At 36.1% G+C, this 25,986-nt stretch overlaps 1 protein-coding gene across 5 annotated transcripts in view; it reads left to right on the top strand.

Annotated features, from left to right (window-relative positions):
- Positions 1-25,986, top strand: part of STK24 (serine/threonine kinase 24) — a 57,584-nt gene that overhangs the window by 26,911 nt on the left and 4,687 nt on the right. For all 5 annotated transcript variants that reach the window (XM_065843634.2, XM_065843641.2, XM_065843650.2 and 2 more), the window contains 8 exons: positions 8,671-8,727; positions 11,576-11,684; positions 11,800-11,957; positions 17,669-17,854; positions 18,125-18,270; positions 20,147-20,270; positions 21,180-21,248; positions 24,430-24,566. In XM_065843634.2, the coding sequence (XP_065699706.2) occupies positions 8,671-8,727; positions 11,576-11,684; positions 11,800-11,957; positions 17,669-17,854; positions 18,125-18,270; positions 20,147-20,270; positions 21,180-21,248; positions 24,430-24,566 (986 nt within the window). The remainder of the gene's footprint in view (positions 1-8,670; positions 8,728-11,575; positions 11,685-11,799; positions 11,958-17,668; positions 17,855-18,124; positions 18,271-20,146; positions 20,271-21,179; positions 21,249-24,429; positions 24,567-25,986) is intronic.

The following is a 25,986-nucleotide window of genomic DNA, read 5'->3' as shown; positions in this document are numbered from 1 at the left end:
TGTTATTTCTATACTCCTTCTTCTGGTGTTCAAAAAGGCAAAACAAATATTCAAATTCAAAGAAAGAAATTTTCAGAAAACTGCAAATCATTTTCTGGGAATTATTCTAACCTTTTTTTTTAATCTCCGCAAGGTACCACTGAATGTGCCAAAATAAGCAGTAGTGTATTGCAGCTTGCATAAATCTTGCTAGGTTCATTCTATTCCTGTAAGACAAACTAAATCACAAATATAATTTATTTTTATTAATGGATAGCCCTTCCCTGTGAGCAGGTGAGAAGGAAACAAAGGTACCTTTTATTTCCATAATTTGAGTGGCCTTTTAGTGGAAGTGAAACTGCAGGTGGTTTTGTTTGGTTTTGGTTTGTTTGTATGTGTGTCTTTTTAAAATTTTATTTTTTATTTTATTTTTTTAATAATAAATTTGGTCTTACACCTATTTCTCTAGGAATTCAGCAAGAAAGAGTAGCCACAGGGCTGCAAATTGCTAGAGTTCTTTCTGGTCTAAAATACAATACCTGTTAATGGACATACATTCTGATTAAATGGGAGACCTAGCTATAGGTAGAAAGTGGTATATTATTTGGAGGCTCTGTAATTTGCAAAATACTTCAAGAATTCCTTTGAAAGGTGAATGTAGTAATTACTTTTTCATTTTTTCCCGAATGGAGCTGGTATTCAAAGCAATATTCTTTCTCTTTGGAGCCTTTCAAATTGATAGTAAAATTCAATCATTCATTTATAATAAGAAGCAAAATCAATTATAAGTGTTCTCTTTAGTGGTGTATCAGGTGATCTATTTCAGCATGGCTAGATTTTTGCTCATACTTTCTTGGTGAATAGATTCTTTTAATCTGTTTTTTTGTAACATCTGCTTCAAAACCTCGAAGTAGGATATTACTTTCCAAGGTTAAAGATGGCTAGTTCCCTGCAGCTGTTGGTGTTTCAGTTAATTTTTCGCCTTTCTAAGAAACTGGACAGTACTTGAAGTCTACTCTAAAATGAGAACCATTAATTGTTACAGGATGGGGGAGTGGGAAGAAGGAGGGAGAGGATGACTTATTCAGAGGATACCTTTGGTGGTCAAGACAACCTTGGTGTCCCTGTCCGTCTACTGTCATAAAATAGTTTCTCTTGTTCTCCAAAGCCACCAGTTGTCTTTGCATGCCATCTGACTTTCAGGTGCTCTGGAAGAAGTATCTTTAGGAAATACCACAGTTTGATTTTCATTTAATGAAACCTGTAAAGGCATAAACAAATAGCTTCCCCCTTTATAAAATGATACACCAATCTATGTTTTGTAGTAGTCGGAGGAAATAGATGGAAGAACATTAGCAGATGAATAGATTGTCAAAGAAAATATCAGGTGAAGGAAATTGCATGATGGAGCTCAGTATGCTTCCTAGGAAATACTGAAATGATGGTGGCATTCTTTATTCCTTGTAATGAGGCTAGAAAACTTCTTGTTCATCAGATATGGCAGAAAAATAGTAGTACTTACTGAGATTGCCTTGAAGAACAAACTATACTGTCTTAGAAAGGTGCTGTGAATTGGCACTTAAAGTTTTTTTTGTGTGGTGTGTTGTTTTTTTTTTTTTTTTTCCTGGCTTTGTCTTCTGTGAAGATGGCTCCAAAAGCTCGTAAAAACATTGTAGCCTTCCTAGATAGCTGTTAAACAGTCAAAGGACCCTAGATATGGAGTGGTAGAACCAATTTGTCCATTTGCAGTGGAAAGTCCTTGATTATATACTACTTATACTAACAGAATTGCTTACCTATGGTGTTCAAATTTTGGAGAAACTGCAGTGCAAATAACTTTTCTCTTGCAATCAGTAATTCTATCATTTGTCACATCCCTTTTGTCGTGTCAAAAGAGTTATTATATGACATTGAGCAATCAAACTAGCATCTGTGTATGCTGTTTGAAGTTCAGGAGGACATTGCTTCTCTGTCTAAGGATTGTGTACTGGAAAGAATGGAATGAAAGCAGATAGAGGTATGCTATTCATTTTGCAGTGTTAACGTGGCAGCGCTGAATTTAGTTCTGATTAGAATGAAATTGAACTAATAATGTATATAGGAAATATTATAACTAGTCAAGACATGACAAGAATTGAGGCCGTGAGGTAGAGCTGTATGTATTCCTTGCCAAAACCGTGCATTTCCCTAAATCACAGTAATAGCCAACTTGTACTGTTAAAGTCATCACTTTTGGAAAATGCTAACTGTTCTAATACTGATCTGTGGCTTTAGAAATTGAAGAATCAGCTAAGAACTGAAAGTTCACAAATCCTGATGGGTTTCAAGGATCTAATGGCAATACATCAACTCATAGGTGCCTTTTTCTCTAAAGCCTAAAATAATAATTTATTTGTATACCTATTCTTTTTTCTTATGAAAAGATAAGCTCCTGAGGAAAGGCATTTAAAATATTTTGCAAGTGTTTATACTTCTTGATACACATTTTCCTATTTGAGACAGTTGGCAACATTTAGTGTTGTGGAAAAATTTTAGCTTGTCTAAGAGGGGCAAGAACCACAAATACATAAATGCCGTTTTCTGTCACTGCCTCAATGCCTTATTTATGGCATCCTACAAAACTTTGTTTTTGTCAGTCTGTATCTTATCTGTGCGCATAAACTCACAGATGTCCACATGAGTTAATAAATAATGAAAACTCAAATGCCAGTGTGTGCCTATTCTTCATTATGTATAACAAGACAGTGACTGCTCTTGTGACTTGTTGTTCAAAGGAGATGGTGAATTAATAAAAACAGTGCCTGGAGCTGGAGTTGATTGTGGGGAAAGGAAAACATGTTGAAGAATTCAGATACATGAGCAATTATATTCCCTAATGTGTATTTCTCTTTGGTTAATAATTTCTTCCTCTTTTTGTGAAGGTTGTTGGAGTGCTACATACTTTCAGGTTCATTTAGACAAGTGGTTTTGTGCTCTGTGTTGGGTGGGTTGCGCAGCATCTTTTGGGGCTGGACCTTTTTCGTTGCCGGGTCAGGGGTCGGGAGTGGTGGGTGAGACACCATCCTTGACGTTATGTGATTCTGCCACCTGGTGGCTTTATCACGCAGTGTGGGCTTCAGACACAATGGTTAAAAACAACAAGAGAGACAAAATCCAGAAAAAATCCTTCTTTCCTCCCAAAATGGGGAGGCAAGTTTGCTTAAAATAGGTACAGAAGACGAGTTCCATGATCTTTGCATCATGTTTTTGAAGTCAGACATCTAAGAATCAGTGTGCAAGTATTTGGGAAGTTTCTGGTTACTACAGCTGTCAAACTTTCTTAGGTGTATTTTTTTTTTTTTTTAATATACAAAGTTAACAGAAGATAAATCTCTATGAGGAATGATAACAATCTGTAACAGGAGTGCAATTTAGAGAGGTTATCCTGTTGTGTCCATTGTGTATCTCGAGGTTCTTTTAATCGGCTTTCTTATGCTGGAGAATCAGTATGAACATAAATACTAAACTTACACCAATATTGAAATGTAAGTCTCTTTTTCTGCCCATATTACTTTGGCATATAAACCAGTTAAACTGATATTTTTATTAAACAAAATATCACACATCACCTTGTGTGATACCTGTCAGTTTTGGAACTAGTTTGTCCTTTTCAGATTAGTTGAGGTTCCATCCAAGGTATTCTGTTTCTGTTTTTCAGTACTGCAGGTTTTTTGCTAATCCAGCGATGGTAAAACATTTAGTGTATATATCAACTTAAGCTAGTTCTTATTTTGATTAGTGAATTTATTATGTTATTTCAATCAATATGTAATTTCCAGCTTGTGATTGTTGACGTAAGTTTAAGTGCTCATAAAGGTAGATTCTAAGTGGATTTTGGATATGGCTTGTCTCCAGAACTATTCAAGCTTTTTATAAATATTTAGAAATGCTGTCTATTCTGCTTACTAATTGCACACCATAAAGTTAAGGTGGGAAATACCCTTTCTCACACTAAATTTAAGGTGGGAAATTATCTTTCTCACAGCAGGTGGGAAGATTTTATTTCACTTAGAAACAAATGCGCTTACTGTTGTACTACTGTTTTCAAATTGCATTAGCTGACTACCTTGATGTAAGATGTTAAGGTAAATTCTAAGTTACTTTACATGTCACTTGGTCCTTGTACTTTTGAGTCCTTCTAGTCCTCCTCTTTCGTGGCTCTGTGTTATGTTTTCCTCTGTAATCTCTCCTTCCCTTAAGAAAGGTGTTTTAGTAACATTTTCATTAATATATAATGTGGCTTGATTGCTTTAACTCTGTCTCTGCTGTGTAATATCACAGTGCTATGAAATGTTATTGATGTAAAAAATAAAATATACAAAGCATCTCTAAAGATAGGACTCTCCATGTTTATTCAGATGTTTTATTAACTTCGTAAGGACTTATAAACAAAGGTTTTAATCTTGGTTACTTATTCCTGTATATGTCTTCTATAGTTCTCTGATTTTGGTTAAAATTTGCTTCTGAGACTCTGGAGGAGTTTTTTGCTGGGTGGACCTTTTTTGGTGTATAGTCCTTGATTTTTACATATTAGGAGAAGTCTTTTACGTGCTGTAACTGCACTTATTTTACAATACTTCCATGGTATAACAGTGACTTAATGAAGAATACCTCATTAGAGGTAAAGCTGCTGTTGTAAGGTTTTTGTGTAGTTCCAGAATTAAAATCAGAAGTCAGACCTCAAGAAGAGCAAACTAGTTTGGAAAGAATTTACAGAAACACTGCCTTTCTGTAACTGAGCTGCTTTTTTACTTTTGAAAGCTGTTCCTTTCCTCAGTTTCATGGCATTAGAGGAAACCCTCTTGTTCCTGCTGTGAAAAAAGAAATGTTCCATGTGCTCTTATGAATGTGCTCATATATGTTTATAGAGATATAATAATCCTAAATTTGGATTGATGACTCGATATGGCTTCACTGTGTTTGGAAGAAGATTCAGTGCTGTGTTTTGACTGACGCTTAAAAGAAGAAAAGTGATCTTATCTCAGAGCTTAAAGTGGAGCATTTAATGTTGCTAGTCTTTGTATATAAGTATATAATCTTCTTGAAAATATAAATGATTATGTGTAATATTTAATATTGATCCAGGCTATAGAAGAAAATGTAGTGGCTTTGGTGTTCTGTTTGAGAGGAAAAGTGGGGAATATATACAGAGCAACATGAGAAGTACAAGCAAAAAAAGAACTTGGGCAGCTTTAAGAAGGAAAGTGACAGTAGGTGTTAGAGAATGTGATGTGTGCCAGAGATATTCTGAAAGGAAGGAAAGAGAGAGGCACGTTGCTCTGGTGATGCCAACGTCAATTGATAGTGGTGCTCTACTTGCCTTGTGTTGTTACACCGCACAAAGTAAGTTTATGTAGGTTACTGACTCTAAGGTCAGTAAGACCTTACATAATACATAAGAATATGTATTAAGCAATTAATTAAAACTGTTTGACTGAAAGCATTTATTTGCATTTCCTTGCTAAGCAATTTATGCTGATTTTTAAATAAGAAAGCTAAAAAAAATTTCCAGCAAGAATTAGTTAAAGCTGATAGTTAGATTCACTACAGTAGTAATTAGATCTGTTCAGAGACTTCATATGAATGATGAAAACTTTAAAAAACCTCAAACATCCATGAAATTGAGTAAATATTGATGTGGCAAGGGGGAGGGAGAACCATAGGGAATTAAAAATCACTTTGAGTCTAGGGCTACAGATACAAAGATGCATAATTGTGATAGATTGCTATTGCTTAGCTTCACACTGTGATACAGATACAGTTATGTTTGTTCCCCAGCTGCATTTCCATACTTAACTTGTTTTAAAATGTAGTATTACTGAGTTTACTGAGTCACTGGCTTTTATATTTTAAATTCAGACATCTGGCCCCAGGCAGTTCAAGATGAAAGTTTCAGGAGCAAAGATTGAGCAAACCAGGAAAGGAATTGAAAAGGGCAAATGATTATTTAAAAAGACTATGAATTGTGTAATTTTTAGTTGTATAATTGTGTTACATGATTGCGTAACTATGTAATTAAAATAGTATTTTTTTTTTTAAGTAGTTATTTACTGCTACGTCTAATTTCTAATTTTCTACTGGAGAATTTAGTATCTAGTATTATGGATAATTTCTCTTTTGGGAAATTGTATCTTATTTCAGGTTGTTGGCTCTTTAAATCCATGAGGTAATTGAGATGATAGGAAAGGGAAGATGCATGTCTTATTTACTTCTTGTTGTGGTTTGTGGTTTGGGTTGGATTTTTTTTGTTTGTTTGTTTTGAGAATATCAAGGACTTTCCTTTACCTTGTTTTTTCCCACTCAGGCATTTCCATTGAATAAAAAAGTAGTCATATAGTTGACATGTTTGTGTTAAAATTACTGTTAAAATTAAATGTTAACTTTGCAGGCACACAGAATTTGAATATTTAGGCAATTTCATGCAGCTTTAAAAAACATGTTACCAGGCTGAAGCAAAATATGTATATAAAATTTTGATTGAATTTAGGAATATTTCTGAAGATGAAATTGTTCTGGAGCTGTTAGGACATGGAGCCTTGAAAGGGACAGGCAAAACCTGAGAAACTCTTAGCAGCAAAGCAAATATTTCAGTACTATAAGGGACTCTTCCAAGATGACCTGCAATTCTTGAAATTTCTGTGGTGTCTGTAGAAAGTAAGCATTATCAAAATTCTCTATGTAGATACTAAGACTATATTTTAAAATGACTTTTTCTCCCTAAAAAAATTGGTTCTGACTCTTAAAAATCTGTGTTTGTCAAATACTATTAGTTGATTCCTGAAGAAATGTACCTAAATTTAGCTGGATCTGTGTGTTAAAGATAGTGGATGGTAAAAGAACTCTAATCCCAGCGGCTTACCTAAAAATAGTACAGTTTGTGGAACTGGAGATAGGTGGGAAGGGCTGTGTACATTTACCTTCAAAAGATGTGTTCTGAGACCACAGAGAGGACAGGTGCAGACAAAACTACAGCTATAATAATGACTAAAATGCTTAAATGCATACTAAGGGCTAAAATTTTCTAATCTCTCAGGGGATTTAGAGAAAGTTATGTTCTGCAGTACATTTCAATCCATCTTTATAGATGAGTATTCAGAGTCTTACCTGCCCTGGCTGTGAGCTGTTGTTTTTATGTTGTTTTATTTTGCAGAATCAAGTAAATGAATATTGTTGCTATTTATGTGCTCCCTGCTCAGAGAGACCCCTACATCTTTACACTACAAGTCTTGTGAATGTTTGGTACATAAAGTTAAAACTAACAAACCGTATTATAACTTGATAATCATAAAAACCAAAACAAAATCCAATATGTTCCATGCAGCAATTTTATTTAAATATCTATCTAGTAGATTTATGGCCTTGCTTTAAAACATGTTTCAAAGCTGGTACTGCAAGCAGGTGAACTAGCTGCTTTTCTTAGTGTATTTGGGAATAAGATGCTGTAAACAGCATAAATAAATGACTGGGTCCAGTCTCCCTCCTAGCACAGTGTATTGTATATCTTGAGTTAAACATTCTTATAACATGTATCAAACTTTCCCTTGAGAACATAGTAGCCTGATTTATTTTTTTGTTTGTTTGTTTTATTAACTTTTATTTTACTATCTAAGCCTACCAAATTCCTATAGTCCTCTTAAATAATCTTTATTACTAGGGGTTTTTTTTTGACTTTCTTGAGCACAGTTGTCCAAAATTCTATAATATATGTTGAATGTGTAAATATTAGTGGAGAAAAGTTACTGATATTCTTCCTTAGATTAGAGAAAGATAGATGCCTGTTTAAGAAAATGAAACAGTGCAGGGATGCAAAGAATAGATTTTAGATTACTTTCAACCCAGACAGGAGTCAGTCTTATTAAAGAAAATATTTTGGAATATCCGTACAAATAAAGATTATCAACAAAAGAAAACATTTTTTTCTACGGAAAGGAAGTGTATTTTATGTAGTGTAATTATTATTTGGTATTCTGAATGTCTATAATCAGAGTTTTAAAATGTAAGTTTATTCTCCTCTATTTTCATTGAATGGTCCCTGTCTGTCTCTTTCTTGTCTCAGAAGATACTTTTGCAAAATATACTAAGGAGCTTGATAAGAACAACTAGGTGGGTGGTGTTTGGGAGTTAATATGCTGGTGAATTCAGAGTTCCAGAATACTTGTCCAGTTCTTATCGGCAAAAAAGCAAGAGGCTTACTTCTGCTACTTGACTCCTTGGTAGGGATTAAAGAGAAGCTGCTCCTTCCCTGGATACTGTCCGTATTCTAATAGTGTTAGCATCAGTACAAAAAAGAGGTACCATGGAATGAGCTTGAGTGTGGCATTAAGAGTATGCATCAATTCTTTGAAAGTAATGAACTCCTAATATCTGTGCTCTTGCCCATTGGTAGATGTAGAGGAACAGGATTAAACTTTCTTGAACACAACACAATTGTGAAAATAGCTTGTAGCAGACTAAATTAATTCCTTTTCGGATGGGCTTAAAAATAATATATCTTAAAAAATAATCCAAAGATATTTTGAGGAACAGCTAAACATCAGTGGTGTTTCCAAACTGTAGATTCTTTTTTCAGCAAAATAATGGAGCAAGTCCCATTAACTTAATAACTGCTTTTTTTTTTAACAATACATTTTTGTTGTTGTTTTTGTTTTGCAGGATACGAAATTATGGATAATAATGGAATACCTGGGTGGAGGCTCTGCCCTTGATCTAGTAAGTAAATTATATATGACTTCTGTTATTTTACCTCACATAATTATTTTCTTATCTTATAATTCGGGGAACTATAATATGTCATTTGGCCATGACAATGTTTGCTTCTAGTAGGGGGAAAAAATATTTGTCAATGCCAGGAAAAGGTTATTTTCCATGAGGCAAGACTGATTGTTTGTATAGGTGGAAGGAGACTAAGCAACATAATATTGGAAGCAGGATATAAACATCTTGGAATGCTAATCTTTAGTCAGGCAGAGAGCACTAGTGGCTGAAAATAGTTTTTCTTGTCTCTCAATTCTGCCACCACACTCTTCCTAGTGTATACCTTTTAATGTATTTTCCCCACCAGCACCACCCCCAAAGAAACAAACAAAAGGTTCCCTGTTCGAAGTCTCACTGAGGTCTAAATAGACAGAAACACAATTTAGGCTGGTATTAAAAAATACATAGGAGGAGCTGTGGACTCTCTTGAGGCTAGAGAGACCTTACAGAGAGATCTGGATAGACTAGAGAGCTGGGCAATTGCCAACCATATGAAATTTAACAAGAGCGAGTGCCAGATTTTGCACCTGGAACAGAGTACCCAGTTTTGAATCACAACTCAAAAGGTTCACTTGCAGATTATATTTTCTGTGACTGGATGCTATCCATTCACCTTGGCTATTGGGAAAAAAAAAAAAATCACACCTCTTATATTTATTGTGGATTTAAAAAAATAACTATTATAGAAATAAAATTGGATATTTTAAGTATGTGAAAATTGTCATACCAATTGAGACAGAATGTCTCTGAAGCATCGTTTGCTGTTCTCATCTGGGGCAATGTTTGAGGAAAAGTGAAAGTGTAGAGCAATTCTGCTGGTGACATCCACTGGACATGAGGGGAGGATAAATGTGGAAATGTGCTACCATATTTTAGTTGTAACTACCTTTTAGAACTCATTTATGTCTTTGGTTTACTCATCTTGTTCAAAGGAGTTCTGTGGTTGTGTAGAAATGGAGAATGTTCCCCATAAAGTTACGTTTGTTTATTGTTGTGATATTTTTTTTTCTGACAGAAGTGTGATTAGAAACTGGGTTTACTTTTATAAATTAATTATTACTTTGTACTTCAAGAAGGTATAAACAGCAGAAAAAAAAATATTTTCTTGTATTTCTTTTTTAATTGCACACATTTCAGTTGTGTGATAACCACATGTTTATGCCATAATTTTGTTGCCTCACAATAATACAAAGTCTTTGGTCTCATCCTAAAATGTTATTGAAGAAATTGCACCACAGAACTGAAATAGTGATGTACGTGTATGTGACGCATCATGGGTGTGCTTCATTTTCAATGTATGTTCTGCTGCATGTTTTCTAAGTTCTAAAATGCACATTATGGTTCTCAACTGGAATCTAGTAGGACAACTGACACACCTTATCATGTTTCTGTACTTGAGGCAAGACTGAATGGGAACCTTGAATTCCATGTTCAAAGTGCGTACATGTCACGTTAGCCTGGTGTTTTCTATACTTGAATATTCACTGGCTTTTTTGAAAATCACGCCTTGCAAGAGGAAGTACATTTAATACAATTACATGTGCATTGTGGTTCAACTTTGAGTATAATTTAGATTTATGGCTGAGGTACAAGCACTAATATTTTCAACCTTAGTCTGTTTTCACTAACTTCCTCCTTGCTAAGGGGAGCCGACATCTGACAAGTTTTTCCCCCAGTAGATGTGCTGTATGATGTTGCCAAGTTGAACTGGCGCTCGCAGCCTAGTCGGAGCAAAGCCCTTAGAATGTCTCTATTGGTTTCAGGGGCTGCCAATATTGTGTAGATTATTAAAGCTAAAGAAAAGCAAAAAAAATATTGTAGGTACAGCTACAAAGGTAAAATGAATTTGTCTGCATCATCTGAAATCTTACCTCTGTTCCTACATATTAGCTGAGAATTTCTGAGGGGTGTAATATTCTAATTTTTATCTGAAATAGTTGCTTTCGCACAGAGTGAAGCTTCGGAGAGAAAAGTTTTTGATTGCTTTTATGGAGTAAACTAGACTACTGGAATATTTCCAATATTTATTGTTGTCCTTAAAGTTTCAGTGTCTCTCCCGAAATGCCCTTATTGGTTAAGAAGCCTATCTGGGTAATGATACCCTCTTTTCTCTATCCCTTTAGAGTTGGTGGCATGCTCACTTTCAGAATTTATATCAGATGTAGTGAGCTCTGAGTTCTGCCACTGCTGTTTCTTCTCATAAGGGTTAAATTACTGGGAACCTTTGATTTGAACAATTTGCAGATTTATACCTTGGGTTTTATATGCAAAAAGTAAACTTTTTTTAATATGCAATGCTCTGTTAGCCTAGCAGTTTGAATTGTGTTTTAGGGAGCTTCACCAAATCCCATGCAGCATAGAGTCGTAGGATATGTGGATGGTTTCTTTCTCAGACTTTGAGATTTGGGTCCATATAGGGCCTGTGGAGTTGCACATGTAAGTTCAGTGTAATTTTAATCATTGGATTCCTAGATTTGGCAGTGTACATATGACCTGACCACAAAGCAGTAACTTGAAGCTGTCTCTTTATGGAGCCTTCATCAAACTTTTCAAAGGGTTTTAGATAAATCAAGTATTTCTTTGCCTGTTGTTCGTAAGGCCACTTAGTTTAGAACTATCTTTTTTTTAAGAGAGTATTCTGGGTTGTATCTCATGTTACAAAGTCAGCAAATAGGAAGTTTTGAGGTGTGACAGAAGGAGCAGTTCTTTTTATAGTCACAGTGTTATTTCTCTCTGTTTCTCCTTTTTTAATATATATGTCTACACACACACACATATATAAAATATTTCTTGTGTCTCCTAGTTAGAACCTGGCTCACTTGATGAAACCCAGATTGCTACAATATTGAGGGAAATACTCAAAGGACTCGATTACTTGCATTCAGAGAAGAAAATCCACAGAGATATTAAAGGTAATTTGGTTTTTGTTTGTATTGTAATAATATTAGAAAAGCTCATGCAGTATAAGTGAACACCCTTACAGTATCAAATGTTTTAACTTCCGTTATTTCCTCCTCTTTCTTCCAGCTGCTAATGTATTGCTATCTGAACAAGGAGAAGTAAAACTAGCAGATTTTGGAGTAGCAGGACAACTAACAGATACGCAGATAAAGAGAAATACCTTTGTGGGAACACCATTTTGGATGGCACCTGAAGTAATAAAGCAATCAGCATATGACTCAAAGGTAAGATATTTCAAGGCATTAATCAATGTCCCTTCGTTTTAAACTTGAATTGCATAGGCTGGTCTTCAGAATATAGCGAATAACTTTGGCTGTGTCTAGGTAGGTGTATGTTGGCAGCTAAAAACTGTTGGCAATGAGACAATCTTTCCTAAGTTGTATCCAAGCCTTAAGTTTCCTTGCCATCCAGATGGCAAGAAATACTACAATATGGACAAGTACCTCCTGTCATTTTTTTTATCCTGCTCTCTTGATAAGTTTTTTTCATAGTTGTTTAAAAGTAGAAGAGAACAAATATATACAAAATGGTAATATGCTTCCACTTGGTTTTAGAAAATAATAGTCAGCAACACTGTTGAAGAATATGGATTTGATGGGTGTGAAAGTGTGTTTGAAAGTGCTGTTATTCATCTGTGGAAGAATGTGCTGCATAGGTCTATACTACTGTCTGAACATGTTCTTTTAGATATGCCGTACAGGGAGGATTTAATATCAAATTGGCTTATTTGTAGATATTTACACTACACAGGATTTTGATCTACCAGCATGGTACAGCAGTGTACTGAAATAACAACACAAGTACAATATTATAAATTTTAATACACATTTGGATCACAATAGAAATCTGATTCCCATTACTGGTCTACATATGCTCACCATCACGGCACTGGGTGTCCCCAGTTGCTGAGGAAGAATGTGTACATTGAAGCCAGCTCAAGCCGATTGCTCTTTTCAAAGTTCATTTTGTTGGTTATTTGGTTTTTACACTTCTGTTAGGCTGAGCTACATGTACACCTCCTTACTGCCTCTCCGTTCCCCTTCCCCCATGCTGGTCTGGCTAGCTTGGCAAGACAGTGCTCTACTGATTACATTGGGGGAGGCTATTTGCACAACCTGGTGACCCACTGGTGCAGCTGTATATCTAAAATAAAGGTCACCCACAAGTCCCACTTGTGTTAAAATAAGATCAGCTTTCTTTATGATAATTAACAGTCATTCCTTATGTTCTTCCCTGAACTTATCTTTCTTGCCCATCTGCTCTGATTCCTTGTAGGGATTTGTTGATTAGTCGCATCTCCTTGCAATGAGACAGGTTTGACCTGTTTCTTTCCAGCCTCATCCATGTCAGGAGCTCACTGATACTGACTCTGGCCTAGATTGTTTGTAGTATTACCTCCTTCCCTATTTGTTATCTTTCTGTAGAGAGGCTATTTAAAAATAACTAGCAGAGTTCTGTAGAGCCTCTAGAAGGTTAAATTACCCCAGATTCCCAATCTGAAGGTTGAGTAAACCATTTTTGTTGTGGATGGTGGTTTTTGTTGTTCTGGTGATTGGGGTTTTTTTGAGGTTTGGCTTCTGGGAATGGTTTTCACTTGGACAAAGCATGGTTCTGTCCTCAGGTTTTGAATTCCAGCTGTTTCAGTCTACAGTGTCATTGTGGACATATAAAGGTCTTGGATACTTGATCAGTTCCCTAGAAGGCCAGAGCTCAAGTTCTGAATGAACTAGAGATACTCACTTGTGTCTGTGAGCCTTTTGGCACTTAGGGATCAGACTAAATTGTACAGACAATAGTTTTGCTGTTGTTGCACAACAATCACTTGAGAAGGCCAGTTTATTTTAACATAGTCTTATGCATGTGTGAAAACACAGACATCCAAAGCTAACCTCATTTTCCTTCCATAAACTGGGCATGCTTGAGAAGTGTTAGGCAGGGCTGTCCTCTTCATAGCATACTCCCAGTGAGGTGCAAGCAATTTCCATTATGTAGTTGTTGTGTTACCCAGTTTTGTTCTTTGGTCTGTCGAATCCTCTTATTTCGCACGTGCTCATGGGTTCCCAACAAATCCTTGAAAGTGCTCTGTAACATTCTCTTGGGCACAGTTCATCTGCTTCTTTCCTCATTTACTGTATGCCTCACACCAAGTGTTAAACTATTTATTGCTTCTTTTCTGATTGGATTAATCTCTTTGCTCATGCTGACTGCTGAAATAACACAACACTGCAAAACAAGCAAAACCTAAGTAATGACCTAAAATTATAATACTAGCCAGACTAAAGGAGGGCAGATCCGACCTGAACTCTAGCATTGCTGTTTATTGCTATAAAGCACCGTTATCGCGTGTCTTAATAATACAGGCAGTTGGTGGATTTCCTGACCATGGCTTACACTGTATTATCAACAGAACTCATGTAAGAACTATTATTCCAGTATAGTGATTTCCACTTTAAGCACTTTTGGATATTAAGATATGTTACACCTACTCTGAATTTAGATATGCTTCTGAGTTAACCATCCAGTCAAACACAGATTTCAGATTTGAAGAGACACGTTTTAAAGGAATTTGCTTGTGTGAAGCACTTAAAATACCTTTGGTTAAAACAGTGTATCTTTATTCTCTTTGCATTACTTTATAATATTGAAACATTTGAGTTTATGTTTTAAGACTGTGTAAAAGTAATAAATACTTTACATAAGATGTTGATTTTGAATTGTCTCTCCCCGCTCCCCCAATGCATGTTATGGGAATGTGTGTATATAATATATTTTATCTTTTGTTAAGGTATTAAGTGTTGGGTTTTTTTTTTTTTTAATAGATAAAACATGTCTGTGTTTTTGAAAAATGCTGTTTTAATTCAGGATTTGACAAATTGCATACTTTAAAAAAAAAGCGAAACTTACCAATGGTAAACCAAGTCCCAGTTATGTTCCATATACTGTCTTCTCAAGATTACATGAGGATTTTTTGGACTGCTTTATGCAAATGTAAGCTGTGTATTCCTTAATTGGTGTACAGAATTTGCCCATTCCCAAACTATTTGTGTCCTTGAGATATTTCTGTTAGTCATTCTCAGACCATATTATTGCAAGGTATATTTACAAGGCATTCCAATAGTTTTCTTTATTGCCTAAAAATAATCAAGATATGTGATTTTTGACATAGATATTAAAATTTCAACAGCTTCTATCAGGCTTTTGTATATAATAGTTCAGACTGATGTATCTGAGAACACAGGATTTCCAGATGGCTTGTGGAAGAGGATAAGTCAGCTGTAAAATTTGCATTTTAATGTGGTCAGTAGCTAATCTGAGAGGCATACGTGATAGCAAAAATTTCAACTTTATTTTTCATTTTCCCTCTTAGTTTATTTTTAAAGTCCAAGTAACCCATGGGAGTGATAAAATCTACCTGCTACAGCTGCCATGGGGAGTTCCACTTAAATTTGAGAAGAAACTTCTCAGTAAGGGTATCAGAACACTGGAACAGGCTGCCCGGGGGGGTTGTGGAGTCTCCTACTCTGAAGACATTCAAAACCTGCCTGGACACCTTCCTGTGTAACCTCATCTAGGTGTTCCTGCTCCGGCAGGGGGATTGGACTGGATGATCTTTTGAGGTCCCTTCCAATCCCTAACATTCAGTGATTCTGTGAAATAGTAAAATGCCAAAATATGACTACTACCTATTTTTTAAACTTTTTTATCTTTTTCCATACCATTTATTTCCTTCTCTCCAAGCTATTTGTTCTTTGATATAATGTCCGCACAGGATCTTTCCTTTCTTTCTAATATCTGTTATTTTGGCAATAGTCGTTATCATGTTTTCATTCCTTTCCTTATCTGAAAGTCAACATCTTTTCTTATCTTCTTCAATTTTCCCGTATCTAGTTCTCTGTCCTTTCTACTCTATGAATTCTAATAGAAAAATAAATATTTAATTTTAAAACTTTTTCCTCTTAGCCTGTTTTCTTTGACTTCAAAGAACTTCAAAGCCAGACTAAATTTTACTCATTAGAATGGAAGAGGAAAGACTTATAACAGTACTGCAATAAATAGTAGTGACCGGTGATTTGCTGACTCTCCTCTGAAGTTGGAAGAATGTTTTTTGTTCAAGATTTGAAACTGTAAAAATCATAACATGTAGTAAAGCTTAGTAATGATATAGTGCTGTCACTTCTTAAGGTCATACTTCTTCCTCCCCATTGGGGCAGACAAGCGCATCCTAGAAATGTCTAGCTGGATACACGTGCAATCAGTACTCACATTCCTGTTTTGAAATCCTTTCTTACCTGTGAAAGGAGAGATTATAATTCCAGAGAAATTTGTGGGTTTTATTCTTGATGCTTCCAACAGGAATGGGCCTCTAAAACCCATCTTGGACTTCAGAGTTCAGTGTGCAGTTGAAGTTTGTTGGACTTTTTAGTTCATTTTTGTGGAAGAAGGTCACTGTAGCAGTAGAAAGTTATAAATATATGAGGAAAAAGCAGAAGTATTTTTATATATATATGTGTCTGCATGCGGATATCTGTGCACATGTAAACAGATAAATTTGATTTTTGTATTTATATCTGCACCTGATCCATCTGTGGCTGAAAGTCTGGCAGAAGATCTATCCATTTATATGGCTTTAACACATTCCTCTTGAGAAACTGAAATTCAGAATAAAAGGGAAATAATAATGCTCAGTTGTCAACACAAAGACTCATTGCAGGTGACACTTTTCTTTCATAACCAAGAAAAGCTTTCTTGCTAGAGGGAAGTTACTCACAGTTATACCCAGACTTGAGGAGAGTTTAGCTGCTAATGCTACTATTAAGATAAATGAAACTCAGAGCTCATCTATTTGTGTAATCCTCTGTGCAAGATAGCTCTTCTGTACATAGGTTAACAAAACGTAATTTCATAAATTTGATGGTATGCTGATTGGCTCACATTTTTTTTTCCATGCTTAACTTGCAAAATTAAATAACTAAGCTCTTAACAATAGAATACTGTCTGAACAAGGAAGAAGCAGCTTGTTTTTAGTCATGCAACATAGCTGTGACAGTGGAATGGATGCAGACATTGCAGCTTTCAGCCTGTAGTCCTGTATGAGTTAGAAATAATATTCCTCCAGAAGACCAGCACATGTATTGAGGTGTCCAGTAACAATGTGAACAGAACTCATTGATGAAATTAAATGGTAACTGATCTAGCACTGGTCTCTGCTGCATTACTTGATTTGTCCCTCTAACTTGGCAGTGAGTCTTTGGATCTGTGTTTTACCCAGGCATGACTTAGAGAAGTTTGATTGAGATTAGGCCTTCTTGGCCTACAAGACATGATTCACATGAAAAGGTCTATAAAGCAAATGAAGTAGAGAAGTGCTGTTGATATTTCAGAAACTACTTGGAGAAAATTCTTGACATTTACAGTTAAATAATACTGCATTGCTCTAGTCTGAGAATAAGAAACCCCAGGAAAAACGTATTCTAATGTATTAGATTTCTGATGATTGTACTAGCTGATGCTGGTTGAGGAAAAAATTTGTGCATGTTATAACATTTTAATTTATGCCAATATTTGAGGCATGCCCCATATTTACATAATGTACTTGAGTATGGTGGATAGAAAGCTAGTTTATAACAACTGTACTGTTACTGTTTAAAAATAGTTGTGTTTCAAGATCAGTTGTAACTACTGATGCAATAGCATTGATTTCAAAAAGTTTTAAAACTCTAGTAAGTAGAAGTGCTTTATGCTGTAGACTAAAATCAACCAAGGAACATGGTGTACTGTATTTTATGTGCTTAGACACATAAAACGGATCATGTTATTGTAACAAGAACAATTTACATATGAAATGATTTACAGTAAAGGTTTAAAGTCTACCTTTGCAAGCAGCACTGCTTCTTTTCTCTCTCTATCCTAATCTTAAAAACATTGTTTCTTACAGGCAGATATCTGGTCATTAGGCATAACAGCCATAGAACTTGCAAAAGGAGAGCCACCTCATTCAGAATTACATCCAATGAAGGTTTTATTCCTCATTCCTAAGAACAATCCACCAACGCTGGAAGGAAACTTCAGTAAATCCCTCAAAGAATTTGTCGAGGCCTGCTTAAACAAGGACCCAAGCTTTGTGAGTTTCATCTGTTTGTCAGTATATAGTAAAGAACTTGACTGGTTTACATGAATTACATGAATATGTGCAGTTCAGCTTTTCTAATACGGGGCAACATATTCACCAGCATATTTTTTTAAGATACTAAAATATACATTTAAATATACTTAAATATATTTTAAAATCTCACTTGTATCAAGACCGAAGTCTGGATTTCTTAATCTTTATATTGAGTCACTTAACACTCTCAAACATAGTAAAATTATTATTATTTTTTTTTTTTTTAAGAGACCTACTGCAAAAGAGCTCTTAAAACACAAATTTATTTTACGAAACTCAAAGAAAACTTCCTACCTGACTGACCTTATTGATAGGCACAAGAGATGGAAGTCTGAACAAAGTCACGATGACTCCAGTTCTGATGACTCAGATATGTAAGTCTGATGAATTTGTAAACTATCCTTTGCAAAAAAAGAGCGAAATAGTTCTTTTCAGCATGTGTATTCCTGTGTTCTGTTATTTACAGCTTTTCAGCTTAGCAGCCTTGGTAAACTGATGAAGTCTTGATTTTAGTGTTGCAAGGGATTTCATGCAAATAAGTCAGCAAGAACAATTTTTCAGGCCCATTCTGTGCTACCTTCTCTTTTATGTAGGGTTTAGGGTCCTTCCTAGCCATATAGCCAACTGTTACTCCTATTGTGCAAGCAGAAGGTGGGCTTTACCCTGCATGGCCAGGTAGCAGTGTGCATAGGCACCATCCTGTGTGTGCACCTGGCCTCTTAAGGAGGGGAGTTTTGGGATACAAACCATATTACCTTTTTTGTTTTTTTAATGAGAGGTGTGGGGTTTTTTGTGTGTGTCTTTTTGGTTTGTGATTTTTGGCTTTTGATTTTGTTTTCAGGAAAGTTGTGCCATTACAGCATGATAGTCATGAAGTGTCAGATTATTGACTGAAAAAGAAGCGTTGTAAATGTTTCCAGATTTTGTTCCTTTCCAATTTTTATTTCTCTCCATCAAACTTTGATGGAGCTGTTCAATAGGTTCATGAGTTGATTTCCTTAGGAAACCATGTTACAAATAGTTACACCTCAGCTAAAAAGTTAATTTCGTTAGTCTGTAAGTAATTTTGAAAATAGTGAGTATCATCAGATTACACGCTTTTGAAAATCAAGAGATTGCCACCATTTGTTCACAAATGGGTTAAACTCCTCATAATAAGAAAACACAACTATTCTTCGCAGTTTGTCTGTGTGCTAATGGCAGTCATCAGGCTGGTTATGATTTCCTGACAGCCATTGCAGCTGTATATTTGTTATTTCATGCCTTCCAGTGATCACAGTTCCAGCCCAAAACCAGGTCTGATTTGGAAGGTAAATTACTCGTCCTAAAACTGGTCCCAAGTCAGTTAGTAACTGAACTTTGAGGTTACAGTTCATTGTTCCTGTGGAATATCAAACCAGTTTTGGTGGCTTGGCATAGGAGAGTAGTGGAACTAGAATGATTATTGAGGGCTTGTGAAACAATTGAACATTATGTTTAAGCCTACTTTCCCCTCCTCTGCTTCCATAGCAGCGCCTGTATTAGATGTGATAAAAGGGTGAGTTTATTTGGCAAGCTGGAATACTAACTTTCCAAATCAGTAAATATTTTTCTGTTAGATCAACTTGCTAGAGCTAATTTATACAAAGAAGGTAGACCTGCCTCTTTCAGTGACAGTCAGTAGTTCTGTGTGACTTCTAGCAGAAATCTTGGAGAATTTTCTTACACTGGTCACATGCTTTTTGATATGAACTTGGAGAAGGATATTTATATTTATGGTAGTGAAAGGGAAAATGTGATGCAGTGACTAATTAGTATCTGCATACATATTTTTGTTCTTTTAACTTACTATGCCATCCACAAAAAATGATTGATTTATGGTGGTGTAGTTCATTAAAGACATGTTGTATCTGTACTGTTTTAGCCAGTTTTTTGGGGTGGGAAATTTACCTTGCTAATGGGCTGGGTATGAACTGTCTGGCTCAAAGGTATTCTAAGCTAGTGTTTTAGTTTTCAGATAGCAATAAAAGACTTCATGGTACTTATGTATGTAACTTGGGAAATGTTTTCAATCTGTAATGCCTCTCTTTCTTTTTGAAGTCAATTTAACATTTAGTGAAGTATATTGGTTTCATTTTTTAAATTATTGATAATTTAAATTAGTAAATTACTTTTCATACTTGTGTTTATATATTGAATGAACATGGACAATAAGGTGTAGGCAATAAAACTTTTTTTTCTTTTTTTTTTTTTCTTTTTTCTCTCTTAAAGTGAACCAGATGGTCAGGCTTCAGGTGGGAGTGATTCAGAAGAGTGGATCTTTACAATAAGAGAAAAAGACCCCAAGAATCTAGAGAATGGAGCAGCCCAGCCTTTGGAGTTGCAAAGAAATAAGGTGCTCAAAATATTGCCTGTATTATACAAAGAGATTTAATAATTTAGTGGGATTATAACTTTAAAAGCATTTAAATTGTAAAACTTCTAGAAGTTTGCTAAAAATTTATATTCTACAGTTGACTTTCACAAAGTGTTTTGAGTAAGTCCTGAAGTTTGGGTATTCTGTAAATGTGTCCTTTTGCTGTAGCTTGTGAAATATGTGCCAAAATATTTCTGCAGTTGGTGAAATATTACCACTGGAGGAAGACCAGGCAGTATTTTATTAAAAAAAAAAATCTTCCTTCTGTGAGGTAAACTTAAACCACTATTGCAAAAAGCTAGCTGGGGTTTTGGGGAAGGCATTCTGGTCCTTTAGGAAAAAAAGACTACAACGTAGCAAAGAATAGAAAGTGCATGTGTCCAAACAAGCAAGAATAAGAGATGTACAGGAGCTGTTCCATTATATTTTGTTCAGCCTCTGTGGCCAGGGCAGGTGGTTGCTACCCTGGCTCTGAAAATTCTGTGTGTGCGCGCCTATCAGAACTGGAGAAATAGAAGAATATCGTATCATGTGGGAGGAACCCAGTAAATATTAGCAAGTCTATGATTTAGTACATGCTCAGTAGGATTGTGGGTTCTTTGATTGTATGTTTTTTAAAAACAATTATTATTATTTATAAGTTTTAATTTTTTTTTAATTTTGCGTGTATTTGAGGTGCCGCTGTCTTAAATTTTAATTCAGCCTCCATTTTCCAGAGTGCTTTGAAATAGTCTGTTGTAGAACATTTTACTTATTTGTATATACATAGAAACAGTTTTTTCATAAAGGGTAGCATGTTGGAACTATTTTTCTCTTTAATTAGAAACAATACAATGAGGATGCTTTTTTGCACAAATAAAATTGGTCAGATTTTTGTTTTCTTTAAAGGAAAAGGATATTCCAAAGAGGCCTCTTTCCCAATGCCTGTCTACGGTTATATCCCCTTTATTTGCAGAGGTAAGTTACTGCTTTAAAACTTAACAATTCCAGGATTTATGTCTCTGAAAATGTGAAAAACATGGTGAATGACATGTAAGTTTTCTACAACCCATTTGGAACTTGATACGTTACAGTTTTAGCTGTACCCTTTGCTTTCATGCATGTCTGCTTTTGAGATCTTTGGTTTGCTTCTAATACTTCATATGCATGGTAGCAACATCAACCATGCTAGCCTACAGCAATAAACACAAAAAATAAAAACATATGTTAATGTTTGGATTGCAGCATTCCATTTTTAACACTGCATTTTATCTGTTACAAATTTCAAGTTCTTCAGTGTTCCAGGGTATGGCTGTGGACCAGATCAGCAAGGACTTAACTTTTGAATTTCAGTGTTGAGAACACTGAAATCCATTTGAATTCTCTATTTTTGATATTTTTCAAGTTGTTTTTAAGAATTTTGAAAAAAAAAATCATACGAAGGGCAAGCCAGTTATTTATGAAGATGTGATTATTTTAAAATGTTGATTGAACTCTTAAGAGAAAAACCCTTCCATCTCACCCTATCTTTGATAGGAAGAAGATTTATTGAAGTAATTATTTCAATTATTGTAACTGCTACAGTAGGATGTTGTCTTAATTTAGTTCTAATCAATACAGTCCTGCTTCAGAGGATTATCATCAAATTTTGTATGATGGTCATTAAGAATATTGAGCACTTTCGACTCCTCTTCCATGCAATTTCTAGTGAAATGCCACAACTTTTACAAACTGTTTCAGGATCTCATTGCAGGGTCTCCTTTTACTTACAGGCATGGCCACTGTCTCTGGGGTCTGGAGGAAGCCTTATGTTACATTGTCGGTGTTCCATTTGTTTAGCATTCAAACCACGGATATCTGCACCTTCAGGAATTACTGCTAGCTAAATTAGTGAGTTATTCCATGGAACTCCTCCAAAAAGAACAAAGCTGGCCATTCAGAGCTTTTTGTCTTCACAGAGGCTTTCAAAGCTTTTGGCACAGAAGACAGGTGCAATAATCAACTGCTGTCCCTAGGTAATCATACAGGGAAAGATTGTGCTCTGCATCCTTCTTCAGCTGAACTTGGATACAATTTATGAGCCTTGGCTGAAGAGGCTTGCTCAGCTCTGGGGCCCTGCATCTCTGTGTTGCTGTGAGTAATCTGAAGCTTGGTGCACCTCAGCAAAGGAATTAAAAAGCAAACAACAAAACCTCAAACCCCAAACAAAACACCTCCCCCCCAAATAACAGAAAACAAAACACACCTTGAAAATTAACAAAGTTGTCATGCTTGTCAAATAATTGTGATCTTCAGTGACTAGTTACTTACCCTGATGTGGTTTCTTTCTCCTTATCAGAGGACACTGGCTGAGTACTGCATGTGGTGACTCATTTTGGGTTCCTTTTTGAAGATCCAGAGGCATCCTTTGTTGTAGTGTTCACACAGTTGTCTCCTACATCTTGCCCTCAAGCTGTGACTTCCCAGTTTAGACTAAGAAAGGGTTAGTTATTACTGGGAAAAGAAAATGTGGTTTTCTTTTTCTTCCTGTTACCTGTGCTTTAAATCTTTAAATGCAAGATCTCACTCTTGAGCATCCTGGATGTAATGAAAAGAGGACACAAGCAGCAGCCAAACGGTGCAGGAGCCTTCCTAACTGCTGTGGTCATACCTCAGCCTTTGTACACGCTCTTGATTTGCTTTTGTTGAGACTGAATTTCCTCTCAGGAGGGTGCCCTAACATACCTATAAGCCATCACTAAATGTGGAACTAGAACAATAATTATTGCCTATAGTTCTTCCTTGCAAGACTCCAGTTCCTTCTTAAAGAAAAACCTTTCGTCAATGCTGATGGCAATTCTTGAGCTGTATTTCCTGACACCTGTTGAAAGTCCGCTTCAGAAAATCTTTAGTGCTTGGACATCTCCGAAGAATTTCACTGCCACTTTGTTCCCTCTGGAATGTCTTGTACTACAGTGAACTCAAAATCATCTTGATGTATTAATTCTGCTTTCTGCTGCTTTCTGGAGATCGTGTTTATTCCATGTGAGAATCCCCTCTGCCAGTAGGGGCCAAATGTAGGGCCAAAAGACTAAGCATGCCCACATTATATTCCAGAAGGTGGCACAAACTTTCCATTTATTTAAGCTAAGCTTTCATTACTGGCAGTAATGGCATAAAGGCAGACTGGCTATAGGTCCAGCATTGGGATATGACTTAAATTAATTGGATAATTTGTAGAGAGATACGTAGAAAAATATTTCGCTGTTCTTCACTTCTGTGTAAACAACTCAGACTTTTTGGTCAAAAGCACTCATAAGCAGGTAACTTTCAACTGGAACATTTTTTTCACTTTTTTTTTCCTAAGAAATGACTTTGATTCTATCCTTCTTAAGAGGATGCCACAAAGGAGCTCTTGACAACAGCTGTTGTGGTAAATGCGTGAAGAAACTTGTAAATGCAGACATCCAACCTGCTTGGGGAAAGTCCAGTTGCTGAAAGAAGGCCGTGCCTTCATTCACCCTTACTACTAGTAGCATGACACTCCTTTCCTAGGAAGCCCAGGCCCTGCAGAAAATTTTTAATGTTCTTTTGTGAGTTTTGAGAAAGAAAGCATTTTACCAGCCATACTTGGTATGTTAGAGCATCTCCTACATAAATGAAGCACTGAGACTGTCCCTCTGAGCCCTGCGTTCCTGCTAATAGTGGGATCCTTTGCTTTGGAGGCAGATGAGAGAGTGCTCAGGGTGCTCTGGTGCTGGAGCTGACAGGCTTAAAGCATTTTTCTAACAGTGCTTGCACAAGTGCACCTGCGGTGTATATGTATAAGCTATAGATATAGAAGTATGTATACTAAAGTATGTATGAGCAGCACATCTTGAAACTGAACAGCTACAGGTAAATAGTGCATCTTTCTTGGGATACATTGTCATAATTTTTGACGGTGAGCATGCAGAAAAGGATATGTCAATGACTGAAGACCTGTGAAGATGAACAACATGGTGATGACTACTGCAAAGACCAACCTCAGGATGGAAAAAGTCTTCAGGATGTCTAATGAAAGTCAAATCCTGACACTGTGAACACTGGCAGTCACTTCGTAACAAGCGTTTGCATTATGTTGTTTCTAGAAATATTTATTAATATCTTATTCATGTATCTCTTCCTGTTTTTCTTCCAGTTGAAAGAGAAGAGTGAAGTGTGTGGTGGTAACACGGATTCTATAGAAGAACTGAGAAAGGCCATTTATTTAGCTGAAGAGGCTTGTCCGGGCATTGCAGATAACATGGTGTCACACCTTGTGCAGAGGCTTCAGAGGTAATGAAACTAATTCACTAAGGGTTACAGAAAATTGCAGATCTGATTCTATAGACATTTGACTAGTGTTAAACTGAAATAATTAATTTCTGTTTATAATAGAGGAAAAAAACGCTTATGCTTACAGTTTGTGCAGTTGTTTGCTTAGTAGGAAAAAAAAGCCCCAATTATATCAGCAGTTCTAATTTCTAGCTTCAGGTGATAGCCCATATGTACATTCATCCTGTTGGTGCACATGTTGTGTGTCAAATCAGACTGGACAGCCTCTTCCCTTTGCATTTCATCTAAGGGCCATTGATGCTTGCTTAGTGTCTGCGTGTATGTTGCAGATGTCCTGTGTCACTCTTAATTTCTCTTACTCACTTTGAAAAATGCACTGTTCCATTATTTGGTGTTTCTTTCAGTCACATAGTATGTGGTTCCTTGTTCACTCATTAAAGATGGCCTCTTGGTGGCACCTCCAAAACCAACTTTTTGTGTTGCTTCAAAAGGACACATTTCATAAGAGATTTTCTAACTGCCTAGGTTAGGAATATATTCTTAACAAACACTCAATTTGCTGTTCTTTTAAGTATCACACAAGAAAAGATCAGGGGTATACATTTCAGAATTACTGCTTGAAGAGACTTTAAATGCAACCTTGAGACAAAGAGTCCACAGCTGTTGTGAATCCACACCATCCAGGTTGAATTGCTTGGAATTCACACCTCCGAAGTTAAAGCAGAGGATTGCCAGGCTGACACTTTGTCATTCAGTAAAAATCAGTGCCAAGAAATCTGCAAGCAATCACGTTTCTTGCTTCCTGGGCTGTAAAGCATTAAGCCCACTCAGCATCTTTAGTGCCAAAAGGTCGCTCCCGATTCTCGTTGTAATTGATCCTGGCAGGCTTGAAAGAGTTTCTGTAGCTTCCATATCTGTTCCAAAACTGACCCCAGTCTTTCATCAACCCAGTATTTCAATGTCAAATTTCTGTCTGCCTGGTATATGGCCTTCCTGGAACTGGAAACCTCAAAGACTTTCGATGCTGTAATTGAAGCTGAAAATGTCCACGTGGAAACAGGCTTTCCACTGGGAACTTCTGTGGATGCTTGAGATGATCTTACTTATTCTGGTCATGACAGTAACAGTCATTGTTTTTATCCTAGCAGATATATATATAAAGGGCTCTGCAATCTAACTCCTTAGTATTTTGGTTTCCTTCTGTTCCGCTTCATTGGACTATTGCTGTTTTTCTCAGTCATGATGTCTTATGTGCATGCAGACATTCTCTTTGAAGGAGAGAGAGAAATATTCATAGAAAATGTTTGTTGATGGGTGACATCTGGGTGAACTTTCTTTTATTCCAGGGATGATATTCAGCTAGTATGTGATCATGACTAGCACCCCTTCTAGAAAGTGAGTGAAAGAAACGAGTGGCAGG

Source organism: Patagioenas fasciata, chromosome 1 (genome assembly GCF_037038585.1).
Source record: "Patagioenas fasciata isolate bPatFas1 chromosome 1, bPatFas1.hap1, whole genome shotgun sequence".
In the NCBI taxonomy this organism is placed as follows: Eukaryota; Metazoa; Chordata; class Aves; order Columbiformes; family Columbidae; genus Patagioenas; species Patagioenas fasciata.
The sequence above is the reverse complement of the archived record's forward strand: the minus strand, read 5'-3'. Positions and strand labels throughout refer to the sequence as shown.